General features: G+C 34.5%; 2 protein-coding genes across 2 annotated transcripts; both read left to right on the forward strand.

Moving 5' to 3' along the window:
- The first annotated feature begins 1,841 nt into the window (after window positions 1-1,841).
- On the forward strand, window positions 1,842-4,872 carry LOC122308765 (zinc finger protein CONSTANS-LIKE 14-like). Its single transcript, XM_043121974.1, has 4 exons — window positions 1,842-2,815; window positions 3,201-3,401; window positions 4,287-4,552; window positions 4,648-4,872. Exons 1-4 carry the CDS (start codon window positions 1,961-1,963, stop codon window positions 4,748-4,750), a joined length of 1,425 nt encoding a protein of 474 aa, XP_042977908.1. The 5' UTR covers window positions 1,842-1,960; the 3' UTR covers window positions 4,751-4,872.
- Window positions 4,873-8,989: 4,117 nt separating this feature from the next.
- On the forward strand, window positions 8,990-10,887 carry LOC122311779 (leucine-rich repeat protein 1-like). Its single transcript, XM_043126453.1, has 7 exons — window positions 8,990-9,090; window positions 9,476-9,608; window positions 9,730-9,801; window positions 9,889-10,032; window positions 10,147-10,227; window positions 10,509-10,561; window positions 10,687-10,887. The coding sequence occupies exons 1-7, from the start codon at window positions 9,021-9,023 to the stop codon at window positions 10,731-10,733; spliced, it is 600 nt and encodes a 199-aa protein (XP_042982387.1). The 5' UTR covers window positions 8,990-9,020; the 3' UTR covers window positions 10,734-10,887.
- The last annotated feature ends 4,528 nt before the right edge of the window (window positions 10,888-15,415 follow it).

Consider the following 15,415-nt stretch of genomic DNA (forward strand, 5'->3'; position numbering starts at 1 on the left):
TTCCTATGTTCTCGCTTTTCTTAATCAATAATCGAGTGAAAGTTTCTTCTAGTCAATCCAAACCAACACATTATAGTACACAATAATCATTTATTATAGCTTCTAGCCGTAAGTCTATAGTTCGTTTCACAGACTATATAATAATTGTTACCAAGCGATCTCTCTTAGAGGAAAGTAGGTGGGAGTTAAACTTTTGATTACAAATTTTTTTTTTTTAATGTTGTAATATGTAAATTTTAGAAAGGCTGTAAAAGACTCTCACTTTATTAAAATTTGTGTTTTGTAATTGCTAGTTTACCTCTTAATGTTTTATCTTGTTGAGGAAAAAACAAAAATGACACTGGTAACATATGTATAAGAGGGAAGCAAATGCCAAGTATGCGACTCTGGGCTGTGAGTGTTTGTTTTTTTTTTTTTAAATTAGTATAAAAGATCATAAATTATATGCAGGGATATTTATTATTTACTGACCATTTATGCATCGGACCATCCTTTGCTGGATCAGTAATTTTTAACTTTTTCAGCAAGTTTTTTATATTAATTTTCCATTTCTGCAGGCTCTAAACTCAGAGTAATGCAGAGCTATTATGGTACCGGCATCTACGTCATGTATCATCTTTCAGGTTGCTATGCACTATCTTCTTCGTCTATGTTTTTTTAGCCAAGTCGAGGGTAGCATAGGTCGGTTGAGATAAGAGGGAAAAATAAAGGAGAACTGTGATAATATAAATCAGAGGTGGGAAGAGACGTCATGGGTGACGACTACTGACTTTATATTTAGAAAGAGAGAGAGAAAGAGAGAAATAAAAAGAGCCGCCAATCTCCGACTCGAGTGAGTCAAGTCTTCTCTCATTATTAGCGAAAAAGGTTAGCTTAGCTCTTAACTCGTCTCTGGATGCAGAGTACAGCACGTGATTTTTGACGTTTTCATATGGGTCCCACCCTCACCAAAAATCCATTCATAAATTTTACTTGAAGGGACACGATAGAAATGAGTGGGGCCTCTTATTCAGCCTCACCGTCCAATTCCCTCCCTCGTATTCACTCTCAATAATTGGTAAGAAAGCTCGTATTTTCCATGTTACTAAATTTACTTGAAAAGTACTGCTTTATATATATATATATATGGAAACAATTATATATAATACTTAGACCAATTTCATATGTCTATATTTTGCTGTTGTGGGATTTTGATCATTATTTTTATCCATCTTAACAATCATATGTAAATCAATCATCGAGAAGATATCATTTGATGTGCACTTCGAGTCTTTTGGTTATTTTAAAATGTAAATATAAGTAAATTACTAACCAAAATGTATATCTTTTTTTCCCTTCTAATACTAACCCTATTATCTGAAACCATATATTTCAACAAATGTAATGTTAGATATGATTGACAGGACTTCTTATATTATATTTTGGTTGGGTAAGTTTCGTATATTGATTTTAAAAAATATTAAAATTTATTATTAAAATATTAATTTTTTTTAATATAAATCTTAACTTTTTTAAAAAATAATATATAACACGTATATTTTATGACGGCAAAAATCATTTATGACAAACCTAATAAAAGCGGCTCTGCCTTTCTTATTCTCACCAACCGTCCAAAGCCAAAAAACCCAACGGCCGAGATTCAGATAAGAAGTGTCGGGCATGATAGAGCGTCGCCGCAAGTTAGTGGAACTCTGAATAGTAATGTTACAACGGATAAAGAAGATGCGCTGAGCTATCGTGCCAGGTCAGCAAAAAGGTCAAAAGATATTTTCGGAGATGGGCTCCATCTTTCCCAATTTATCTATCACTCTCCCAAAAGCTGAATATTGTCTCTCCTAATCATTATTATTATTGTTATTTCAAGGAAAGAGCTTGAAGTTTGGAAGGGAGGGGAGGGGGTGGATTAGAAGGGTCTCCAAAGTAACCAGGGTTTGTTTGCAGGACCGAATTGGTAACGTAAATGGGGAGTCCTGGATCGAGGACCGGAGAGAGCGTGGCCTGCGATTTCTGCACTGAGCAACTGGCAGTTCTGTACTGTAGAGCCGACTCAGCCAAGCTCTGCTTGTTCTGCGACCAGCACGTGCACTCGGCGAACCTGCTCTCCCGGAAGCACCTCCGCTCTCAGATCTGCGATAACTGTAGCTCGGAGCCGGTCTCGGTTCGCTGCGCCACGGACAACCTGGTGCTGTGCCAGGAGTGCGATTGGGACGCCCACGGCAGCTGCTCCTTGTCGGCCTCACACGATCGCGATCCGGTTGAAGGGTTCTCTGGGTGCCCCTCGGCCCTCGAGCTGGCTTCTCTCTGGGGCATCGATCTCCAGCACAAGAAGCTGAATCCGTCCGCGCCTTCGATTCTGAATTGGGCCGATGGTACTATGGACGACTCGTCCTCATGGGTGTTTGAAAAATCAAGAGCTGGGGTGGTGTCTCTTCAGGACCTGATTGTACCGAACGAGAACGCGATTTTCGGCGTGAATGGTGGGGAAATCGTGACTGCGTCAAAGAAGCAAAACGGTCCGAGCTGTGGGAAGCGGAGGCAGGTGATGTTTAAGCAGCTGGTGGAGCTTTTCAAGAAGGGCTTGGCGGCGGAGTCGCCGAGGAGTAGTGCTGATTGGCAGGGAACGAGTTTGGAAGGAGTAGTGGATCTGGGAAATGGAGTTGATGGGGTTGATGAATTTGTAGGTGCGAGTCCGGTTGCTCAACAACAACCACAAGCGCCGCTCACGGCTTTGCTTATGATGGATTCGAAGGAGAACAATCGTATTGTGGATGGGGATATGTTGTGGGGTTCTAATCCCTATAGTCATAGTACCCAGGTAATTAACGTTTTGAATCATTTTAGTTTATATTAGAATCCGAGTTTGTGTTTAAGATTGTGTAAACAATTAGACTGGTATTTTCTATTTGGATAACGAACGAATTTGTTTCTCATGACTCATAGTAAGTATAATTAATTGAAATGTTGATTATATTTGTCACCGCATTTATTATTTGTTAAAATTCAAAATTTCCAGAAGCAGGGTCTTCAGATTCATATTGAAACTTTTTTTTTTTTTTTTTGCTACCCTCGAATGGTTTGTTTGGTAGGCGCTTGCCGGTAGCGCAGAATGGGGCACTGTGGATTTTAATGGCATGTAAACACTGGTTGTATTTGATACCGGTTACACAAAACGATTATACTCAGTTGATGTTCCCCTGCAGATATGGGATTTTAATCTTGGACGATTGAGGTATCTTGACGAAACAGAGGCGCTGGAAGCTGCCTATGGTGTAAATGATGCAGGATTTATGGTGAAAAATTTTGGTGAACTTATGAAAGAAACATCTTTGACTAAATCAAAAATGTTCGGAGACTTGTACCAGATGAATTGCCCTACTGCACATGATGATATGGCGATTAATGTAAGTCTTTTTAGATTTTATTAATCTATAATTATTTTTTTAATTGAATCTTTTACTGCATGCGCCATTGTGTTGTCAATGCAATCTTTCCTGGCGACCTTCCACTATGAGGTGGCTGTGTTTGGAAAATGGTGGCACCTTGTGCGTGATGTGGATCGCAAAATTAAAAAATGGAGCTCATAACCGTCAAATCCAGAAAGTCGGTGGTTGCTAATTTTATTATTTACCCTAAAGACGTTGAGGACTTCTTTATAGTTCATTAGTTTTCGGCAGACCGTAGGGTTCGAGTTCTAGGGAATATTGAGGGTAATCAGTGCGGATGGCAGTTCTGAAATATCTATCATGTCTAGATATTGAACCGAATCACAGATAAGTTTTTGTGGGGAATTTAAACGTTTAAGATATTGAACCACTGTGTTTTTTCCTCTTTGAGGTTTGCGTCCTTTTCTTCTTGTCCAGTCCCACTTTTCGTTTAAGAGAAGTGCATGGGCTATATGCAGCAGTCTTCCTTCTTTTTTTAGGAAGGTTCCCTCAAGTGTATCTGCAAAGACTGTAATCCAGTTTCAAAGAAAAATGTAGGAAACGAATGACTACTTGTTTCAGTGGCTCAGATCATTTCTTTGTTTCATGTGAAGATATGTTAGTTCTGCACGAAATTGGGAAACAAAGTATGATGTTGGTAGGCTATGTAGATTGTTTGTTAATGGTATTACATCTTTGGCAGAAATGAATGAATGTCAGAACAACAGGAATTGGCAGATTGATTGCCAAAGCTTAACCATATAGTACTTAACAGCATAGTTACTTCCATTGTGCAATGCTTCATGACAATCCTAGTACAAGTAGGGTGTTGAGAGATTGACAGACTTTTCTTTGGCTATGCAGAATAATTCGAAAAACCCATCAGCCAGCCAGGGTCCCGCAACATCGGAGAGTAACAACCTACCTATGGGAAGACCATCCACAGGTTCAGCATTTGGTAAAGCAGGAGGTTCTGGTGCCTCTAAAGATGTCGAGTTTGTGGAACAATCTTTTTTTGTTAGAGGTGGCAGTGTGGGAACAGCTGCAACTCCCAAGGCTGACATGGAGCTGCTGGCACAGAATAGAGGCAATGCCATGCAACGTTACAAGGAGAAGAAGAAAACGCGAAGGTACGATTTCATGTGGTTATTTGAAGCCCCCCATCTTTTACTATTATTTTTCTATACTAAATTGTTTCTAAATGTTTGAACTTTTGTATTTATAGATATGATAAGCACATAAGGTACGAGTCAAGGAAAGCAAGAGCTGATACTAGGAAGCGAGTCAAGGGCCGGTTTGTGAAGACTAGTGAAGCTCCCGATGATTAAATGCACGTGAAGAACACCATCTCCTTGCTCGCTGTCTCTAAATATATCTTATATTCTTACCACAATTCAATGTATAATTCTGCAGTCTTGTTAATCTGCATTAACAATTCTTAGTTTGCCTACTCTCTCTCTCTCTCTCTCTCTCTCTCTCTCTCTCCAACGAGACATAAAACAAAAACAAAAAAGGTAATGGTTTTCTGTCTTTAAGTGATGCTTCGGTTCTTGGGGGTTGTTGTACGACGTTCAAAGAGGTTGGGGAATAGGGTCGGTAGAAGGGTGATCCATTAGGTTTCAAGGGCTGGGTATGGTGTTAAACAGCGGAGATTTTGCCCAGTCATTCTAGTTGGTACTATGAAGTAATATTTGCTGTTTCTCAACTTCCACGGGAACGATAAATATTACTTTATTTATGCACATTTTTCCAGCGTTTCCTAAGATACAGGAAGTCCGCGGCTAATAACGATTCGAGTCTGCGGATTGGGGATAAGAAAAGTGTAATTTCAATATACAATGATGGATAATCTCTGCTTGGAAGAAAGGATCGCTGTTTAGATAGCTGAGAAAGAGCTGGAAGGAAAGGGCTTTAGCATTAACATTGAACCCATTAAATTCATTTTTAAAATTTGATAAAAAGTACACATTTTTCATAAATCTAAAACTTTCATATCTATAATTCCATTAGATTTATCAAAATAATAATATAATATTATTTTTTTAATAATAATATTTTTAATTTTTTTTCATATTTTGTAATTATACTAATTATATGGACATTAATAGTTTAATTTAGTATTTAAATAATTAATTTCCAATTAATTTAGAATAAAATAAAATAAAAATATTGTCTATTAAAATTAGAATAAAATATTAGTTTGAATGTGGAATAGTAGACCTTCAAATTTGAAAGAAGAGTAACAATTACTGTAGTTCAAAACTTTCCAAATACCTATTTAATGAATCCAATGTAAGTTTATTTTAAGTAAATTTATCAAAATTTGAAAATGCATGAATTTTTTATGAAGCCAATGCTAGTGCTCTAAGCTATCTCATTTAAAAAGTGAGTATTCTAGTGAAATGATGGAAATATTTAAGTTTTAAAAGTAACTAGAGGCTGTAATGGAGGAATCTTATTCGTTCGAGATTGGGTTTCTCTATCATTGGAATTGCACCGAATGGTGATTTAAGAGGGAGAGATAAATATTGGGGTTCAATATGTCTGGGAACTTCTCACGTACCCTCTGAAATCTATTCTTCTATAATTTTCTCTCTTTCCCTCTTACTCACTGCCATTGCCTAATTACAATGGCAGCAATCTTAATCCTAAAATACTATCTCAATTGCAATAATTTGAAGCCTCTTCTAGGGAATGCCTAATTGGACTTGAACGGGTCTCCAACCGAAAGAAAAAAGTTCTTCAGATTTAAATCAATAATAGCACTAGCATCAGTCTCGTTAAACACTGCCTCTCTTCAAAATTTGAATAGTTTCCACTTAAAATCATTGCATTGCATTCGGTAAACTCGAAAATCAGAGACTTTGAGCTACAGTACATTTAAAGTTGTCTCTATATTTGAAGACTATATGCTCATTGCTATTTCTACTATTTTATTACAAAATCACTTCTTTCAACTGCTCTACCTCTTTTTTGCCATAAATCCGTTTCATTTCTCCCAGATTCTTCCCTTTCTCTTCCTCTCCCTTTCTTTCCTCTCTCCCCTTCTCTCCATTTTTTTTTTTCAATTTTGTTGCTTATTTCTTTGTCCGAAGGAACTCAATTTCTTCTCTATTGGCTTAGGTCAAAAGTAGTCAGTAGGGACAATCGATTTGGGACAAAATCTTGATATAAAAAATGGAGCTCTTGCAACGTTGGGTCAGGGCTTGAGATTTTTGCCCTAGACTGCCTCTCAAACCTTCTATTTCGATTTCTATTGTGTGGCAAGGTAAAAATTCTTACTTTGCCTTGTTTTTCTATTTCTATTTGTATTGTTTGATTTTTTTTGGAAACTCATTTGATCTGTAGTGCTGTGGTCTAATATGTCATCTGATTTGTGATTTGTGCTATTGAATTTGTGATCTATATTGCTTCGATATGTGGTCTAGTATGTGGCATAAATATCTGGTATGTGGTCTAGTTGGGTTGCTCCTGTAATACTTGGCGCATACACATAAAAAAGGTCCAGTGGAGTTCCCTCGATTGACTAGTTTCTAGTATGAGCAAAGCTGGGAACCAGTCATGTATAAACATAGTTGTTACAGCCAAACAGTAATAAGATGCCACGTATGCATTTTTATAAAAGCTGCTCATGCGTCCTATTACACTCGATTTCTCCTTGGTTTCTTTCTTCTTCTTTGCCGAACGTCTTCTCCTTCATGTGTCTTCAGAAAACACTCTCATCTCTCGCACGATCTCACAATCCCTGCTCTCCCACGACGACTCACCATAGCCAGACAAAATAAAAGCGATCCATGAAATTGGAAGTGAAGAACAATCAAATAGATTCCCTCTGAAAGAGTTCAACCCCAGCAAGTCCAGGACTGAGGGAGGCCCTTTTGGTTCCCATTTCTTACAGAAATCCAATTCATCATGCAATTAAAATCATAACAACACTCTTTTGTTTATGTAGGTTCCCAAAATTAACCCAATCCAAGAGAGAAGGTTAAGAGAAGAGACCCCATGAGAGGCCGTTTGCACCGTCACAAAAACAATCCGGATGAGATATACGTCATGACATCATGCAATTTACTTATCACCTCAGCATTTGTGTGACAACCTGTTCATTCTTTCTCTTATATTTACGAGCTTCAATCTACATGCTAAATCTCGATAGCTTGTTTTAAAAGATATAAAGTAGATTTTTAAAACAAGCTCAGTATTTTAAAGCTTATAAATATTTTAAATATCTTAAAAATATTTATATGTGATATTTTCAATATTATCGAACTAAGCTTGTTTAAAAATAACACAATTATAATATTTTTGAAGAGCTCTAAAAATATTATAATTATGAAAATTTATTTAAATTAAATAATTTTAGTCATTTAAAATATTACAAGATTTAAAATATGTTGAAAATTCTAAATTAAATTAAACGATTTTTATTCTCTTCAAGTGACTAACGAGCAATGTTTTGAATACCGTACCGGATGGCCTACCGGTCAAGGCACTGGAACGAAATATTTCGGTATCGGTACCGTTTCGTGTACCGTTTCGGGATAGTCGATATATAAATAAATTATATATATAAATATATATATAAATTATATTTCAAAATAATAATCTATATATGAATAAATTATACATGAATAAATATGTATATATAAATTATAAATAGTCTTATATGAATTGGGGTTAAAAAATGAGATTATAACTTAAAAAATTGAAAAAAAAAAAACATAAAGGCCGAAATACCGAAATACCGGCCGGTACAGGCCGGTACGCAGGCTGGTACAGGTCGAAATACAGGCCGGTATGGCCAGTATTTCAGCTGGTACGAAACATGTACCTTACCTATACCGGCTTGTAAGTTTCAAAGTTATTAATTGGCATATAGGTCTCAAAGTCAGTTTTGATAGGCGTCTTGATTGGCATGTAAGTTTCAAAGTCAGTTTTGATTGGCGTCTGACAGATAGAAATATTAATCATTAAATTAAATTGAAGTAAGAAATTAAATTATTAATTAACATATGGTTAGTATGATTATAAAATATGAAAAAATAAATAAAATATTATTATTAAAAAAATAATATTATATTATTATTTTAACTAATTCAATGTAGGGTTATAGTAAGGAAGGTTTTGGATTTATGAAAAATATGTACTTTTCATCAAATTTTAGATATGATTTTTATGAAACTAATGCCAATCCTCTAACGCATTACAATATGAGTACTGCTTCATCCACAAAAGAATTACACAAAATGATGTGACTTTATCTGATCCATTATATCTGCTTTACAATAAAAGTAATTTTACAATTTGACGAATCACATTAAGCCACGTTAGTTTATGAGATTAATTTTGTATAATTTCTTTGTGGTTAGAGTATTTCCCTTACAATATAGACAACATAGTTTGACCTCCATTAATTTGATAAACTAGTTTGTAGTTTGGACGACTCTAGGGCTGCTTGCTTCAGTCCCTTGTCATATTCGTCCCTATTGACTTGACTATCCGGTTTTATCGGCCATTATACTAGACTATCCAGTTTATATATAGCAGCTGCTTGAGATTATTTCCATATCATCTCATAGGTGTCTTAGCTTGCACAAGATGGTTTCCAAACTTTTACTCTGCTTCTTGTTTGCTATTGCCATTGCATCTGTAGATTGCAACTCGGAAGGTATGGAAACCTGTGTCTTTCTCCTTTTAGTTATTTTTTTCTTCGAATTTAGCAAAAATTGGGGAATTTTTCTGTATACATCTCACGAAATTCATGTTTAATTATCGTTTGTTTTCAGAGATGAGATAAGTTAAATAAGATATTATTAGAATATATTATTTTTATATTAAAATTTGAAAAAATTGTATTAAAATTTAGAAAAGTTGAATTATTTATTTTATTTTGTATGAGAATTTAAAAAAGTTGTAATGATTAAAATGAGATAAGATGAGATAAGATAATAGTTTTATGAAAGTGAACAAGGCCTTATGACTAATCATAATTAACATCCAAGACTGTCGATAGAATTTCTGTCTTCCACACTCAACATTTGTTTCCTCAACAGGGGATGCTCTTTATGCCTGGAAAAGCAAATTGGTAGACCCTAAAAATGTACTTCAGAGCTGGGATCCAACGTTGTTCAATCCATGCACCTGGCTTCACATTACTTGCAACAGCGAGAACAGCGTCACGAGGGTGTAAGCATTCTTCTCTTTTAGCACCCTTGTCTCGTTGTCATCTAGTGATTACTTCTGCACTTTTTTTGCTGCCCAAGAAGGTAGTTTCTTGACTGAATTCGGCTTTGTTTGAAAACTGAAGGGACCTTGGAAATGCTGGACTCTCGGGATTTCTTGTCCCTCAGCTTGGAGCGTTGCCTAATCTTCAATATTTGTAAGACCATTTTCTCGTCCGCTCCATTGATTTACAGGATAGTTTTAAGGGGAAGTCTTCCTCGAGAAAATCAATTTTTTTTTGCAGGGAAGTATTTAGAAACAACATAAGTGGATCAATACCAATGGAGTTAGGTAACCTAACAAGCCTGATAAGTTTGGACCTTTACCAAAATCAATTTTCTGGAATCATTCCAGCATCACTTGGATACTTGCCTTCCTTGAGGTTTTTGTGAGTACCGACTCGATCTTCCTCCAAATATGAACTACTTCTGAATTGAAAGTTAGATAAAATAAACAAAATTAGAATACTTTTGTCTCAAGACCACGTTGTTTTTGTCTGCAGGAAATTGAACAGTAACAAGCTTACTGGCAACATACCAGTAGAGGTCCTCGAACTCGTTACCTGGGGGAGTTTGAGGATTCTGTGAGTTTATCGTTCTCTAGTTACTGTTTTTCACTTTCTCATTATCTTGATTTTAAAAGGTCAAAAAAAGCCATTTTGTTATGATACGTTAAATTGTAAAATTATTTTGATCATCGAAATTATGATTACATGAAATTACGTAAATTTATGACTTTATTTTTATGTAATTTCTTTGTATTTGTAACATTTCTATTAAATTAATGATCAAATGAAAATTTTTATAAATTATTTATTAGGGTCGATCCGTTTTCTAACAGTAGTTGGCATTCTTATTTTATCAGGAATGTATCAGACAACCTGCTGGTCGGGAGAGCCCGCGGCAAAAACACAAGAGGTACGTACACATTATATAGATGTCTTTTTAGGAACTTAGTTTTTCGTTAATCCTATACGCAATTAATTTAATGACATATAAAATATACAAATATAAACATGGCCAATTTTTTTCATGGGTTGTAGGATTTGCATATACTTCTATAATACAAGATCCGAAAGCTCGGAAGTAAAATTACGACGATATGGCGACTACAGTGACTGCTTGCAACCATCCACCTTTTAAATAAATTTTTAATTTTGGTGGCAATAATAGACCTCCTTGTTACTCTATATACATGTTTTCCATCTGGAGCTTGTTATTTATGTTGGACGGCTCTACAACCACTGCTGCGGGCTCTCATTAGTGCATTTCATGAGTTTTTTTTTTTTTTTGTAATTTCTTTTTTTCACATGCATTTTTTAACACTTTTAAATATATTTAAAAAAAAAATCATCACATTATTAAAAGACACTTCTTTAATTACGAAGTTTAAAAAAAAAAACAAAAAAAAATCCCGACTAGCATTTTCCATTTATGTTAGTTTATATATATATATATATAGAGGGGTAGGGTTACTATGCCGCCTAATTATAAATCTTTTTTTTTTCTTTTCATATTTTTTAATAGATTTAAATTTTAAAAAAAATACATCAATATATTTAAAATAACTTCTTTAATTACTAAATAAAAAATAAAAAAATAAAATTCTTTTTTCAAACAATACATATGAGCGGTATGATCCGGGCGGAACAGCAGCATTTTCCATATATAAAGAGATGCTTGTTAATTCTACTTAAAATACTGAGCTTGGCATTGGGCTAATCTTTCCTTTTATCTTCGACTTGGGATGGATGAAAAACTAGCCCAGGCCCAAAACTTATGGACTGGACTTTAATTACCTCTATGAAAGGCCTTATCGGTACTTGGAAAAGTGAACAACATTTTTTTTTTTTTCTTTTTAACTGAAAAGGTATGAGAATTTGATCAGATACAGACACTAAAGTTCTTATTAAACTCGGAAGTCTCAGGTGAAAAAAAAAGATACACAAAATTCTACTCCAACATTTATTATTGCTAGTGTGGGATTTTTTCAAGCACCTCAATAAATGCTGTAAAAGAGTTATGTTCAGTTTTGCGTACTTCTTATATATTCTACTAATATGATTGGTCAAAATAATTATTTTAAATTAATAAAAAGTGACGAAATCAATCACATTAATAGAATGTGTAGAAATACGTAAAAATAACTACACATAAAATTTTTTTTTTTAGATATATGATCTTTCTTAGATGATTTTGGACTGGGTTGTGAAAATAGTAAATACTCTCTAGAAGACTATGATCGTGGGATGTATAAATAATGCACCCCAAAAGAGTAGGGTCAGGGCGCTTATATATATCTTTCCATCTCGATTCCACTGAAAAATATTAAAACCTCATAAATATGGAAAATGAATAAGAAGATCACTCCATGGCATCTTACAAGGGAGGTTTGTCTCCATGTCCATGATAACCAAACCCTCTTTGTTTTTCTTATCCGTTTCCACATAATGGAGCCATTTTTCTTACTTTGAACGTGACATGTTCATGCATGGTTTGAGGAAATGACATATCTTTTAAAAGTTAAATAAGGGGTCCCAGACAACTAGCAAACCAGGCAAAAAGTTACTTTGGGCAAAGCTTTTGAAAGATAAATTGAAATTGACAGAGGAGGGAAAGGCACTGATCGAGGATCGAAGTTGGCTGCATATATATGCCTCTATTGTTAATATATTGACAAGTTTGAATACTATTTAAACTTTAAAAAGATCCTTTTGACCTTTGTTCTTCCTTTTTTACAATCTTATCATGCCGATATTGAGCCCACACAAACATTATCACTCAAAACCCCCCCTTTGTTTTGTTCCCAGCTTCAGGCTTTACCTCTGTCTACTTCTTTTTCTTCCCCGCCTTTTCTTGAGCATCAATCTGTTTAATTCTACTGTATAAATTAATTAATTATAAGCTGGCACCTTGACCATTAATTTGTTTTTTCAAAGTTGATTGTAGAATCACTAAGTACTCTAATTTATTCATTCAACTGTTATAAAATTAACACAGTCAATATGTGGAAAATCTCACAGAAAATTGATACTCAAGAATAAAGGAGGGAAAACTGTGGTGGAGGCAAGACCAATATCCCTCATGGTCAGAATACAATTATATATGAATGTTTAACCCTAGATGAACTGGACGGAAAAAGAAGTTCTTACGAAGAAAAGATGGAAAAGGAAGTTTATAACATGTCACAAAGATGAAATTCAAGTGGTTCATGATATTCGAAAGTAACATAGAAGTGTTATAAAGTTTTTAAATAAAAATAAACTTATAAATTGACATTGTTTCATGTAATACGTTAGATAACTTTATAATAAAAGTAATATTACAATATGACATATAATATCAAGTCGCGTCAGTTTATAAGTTTACTTTTGTAAAATTTTCTTGTGGTTGGAGTAATGCTAGATACATATAATCTTAGAGTACTGTGCAAATACTTTCGCGCATCCTTCTTTGAAAAAAAGTATGGTCTAGTATTAAAAAAATAATTTTTAAGTTTTATATTTATACAATTTTTTTCAAAATGAATGAACGAGATTTACACATCTTAAAACTGTAAATATTATTTCTTTTATTGTTAAAGCATTTCTCATTCCAATTTATTAAATTCACCTTTAGAATTAATTTGATTAATAGTGGCTTTAGAGAATAATATTGATTCTCTGATAGTCTGTTATGTGGTGGCTAAGAACATGCTTTGAACATTATAGATCATTAATATTGGTCAACCTGCATCAACTCGACCCCTTTACGTTTTAAAAGTGGGGGTGGGACATTGGAGAAATTCGTTGAGGTTATTATTATACACTCAATGGTCCGTATAGAAGGCTTTTTCTTCTTCTTTTTTTCCCCCTCTTTGAACAAGTAGCTATGAGAAGAAGTCCCTTTTAATGCTTCTTCCACCTTCGGTCCAATCTTATCATCATGAATTGAAAAAAAATAGAAAGACGATTAAAAAAAAGATAAAAAAGAAGTACTTTGAGGAATATGGAGTGTTAGTGCTTTGGCTTGGTCAAATCACTTCTTTTAAGGAGGAAAAGCTGGTGATCATAATATCAATCTTTAAGATTGCAAAGGTGTACATCTTTTGTTATAATGTCCCACTTCCAGTAGTACAAGAGACCAAAGGTCCAAAACATTAAACATGGCACATGCACTTCATCAGCTAGCTAAGCCTTATAACGCCATGAGTGATAGAGTCAAAACTACTACATGGACCCCTCCAATAACAATTACACCATACGTGCATTAAAAGACGAGTCTAGCTTTCACATGCCACCATTAATTTCTCTCGCCTCCTTTCGGTTTTATATATTCTTATGGGCACGATCTATCTAGGATAAGGCTATATATATAAGCCACCGTTGCTGGAGTTCTAGACCCGTTCTTTCTTTGTGCTCATACGGTCATTTTCGCCTTTCCTGTGACATTAATCATCACTACTTATTGCATGAGCATATCCATACTGTCAGGTTAATCTAGGCGTATCTATAACTATAAATCCATTTGCAACCCAATCCATGAGAATGAAAAAATGGACTTGATACTCGTTGTAACTAGTACTTATTTTGAGAAATGATAGATACAATCGTAAGTGAGTAAGCGCCACACAATCATTTTGAAAAAAGTGAATAAATATAAGATTTACATGAAAAAAATTTAATTTTTTAATAACAGATTTCACTCTCTTTCTAAACGATTATACGATATTTATATATTTTACGATTATTGATAACATTATTCAATCATTTTTGGTGGAGATCGAGGAGCGAGTCCAACCGATTTCTCTTTCTACAATTTAAGTCGATCGACTCATTGTGACTCGAATTTTGCTCCTTTAAAATTGGGCCTTTCAATACTGTTGCCCAGATGACTAACACAAGAGGGGGGGTGAATTGAGTTGTATTAAAAAAAATAACAATTATAAATCAAATATATAATATAAAATATAAACAAAATATGAAATAACAATAAATATAAAGAGTAAGGGTAAGAGAGAAGCAAACTCAGTATGTTAACGAGGTTCGGCCCCACTGCCTACGTCCTCGCCTCAAGCTACCCCTTGAGGATTCCCAAATTCACTATTCAACCTCCTTCAGGTGGAGATAGAAACCTATTACACCTTTGAACAACACCGCTACAAAGGATCCGTGTAGAACACCCTCTACACTTGCAATCACCTTACACGTGGTGATTCAACTATTCCCTGTGTAGAATACTTTCTACACACACAAGGGTTATACACACCCTTTTTCTGATACAAAAGCTGATAGTGGGTAGGTTATCAGAAAACACTCCTCAACGAGTGAAATAAGAACAATACAGCGCAAACTATATCTCTCAAAATGAACAAGGATTAAGGCTCAATGTTTAGAGAAGAGAGAATGAAAGCTTTGAATGAATGTTGTATGCTCTTGGTGTTGTGAATGTGAAGCTCTCAAATGATCTATTTATAGGCATATGAGACTTCATATTCAAATTTAAAAAGATTCACATGTCAAAGACAACATCATTCACTTTTTCAAAAAATTCAAATAAAAGGTTCTTCTTTTTCAATTGTCAAAGACAACATCATTCACTTTTTCAAAGAATTCAAATAAAAGGTTCTTCTTTCTCAATTGTCAAAGACAACATCATTCACTTTTTCAAAAAAATCAAACCTAATATTTTACTTTTGGCATATGACAAAATGAGCACACTTTCATTTTCAAAAAATTCAAACCTAATCTTTTACTTTTTGTATAAGTCTAAAAAAGCATCAATCACTTTTGA

The sequence above is a fragment of the Carya illinoinensis genome, chromosome 5 (assembly GCF_018687715.1).
Source record: "Carya illinoinensis cultivar Pawnee chromosome 5, C.illinoinensisPawnee_v1, whole genome shotgun sequence".
Classification (NCBI taxonomy): domain Eukaryota; kingdom Viridiplantae; phylum Streptophyta; class Magnoliopsida; order Fagales; family Juglandaceae; genus Carya; species Carya illinoinensis.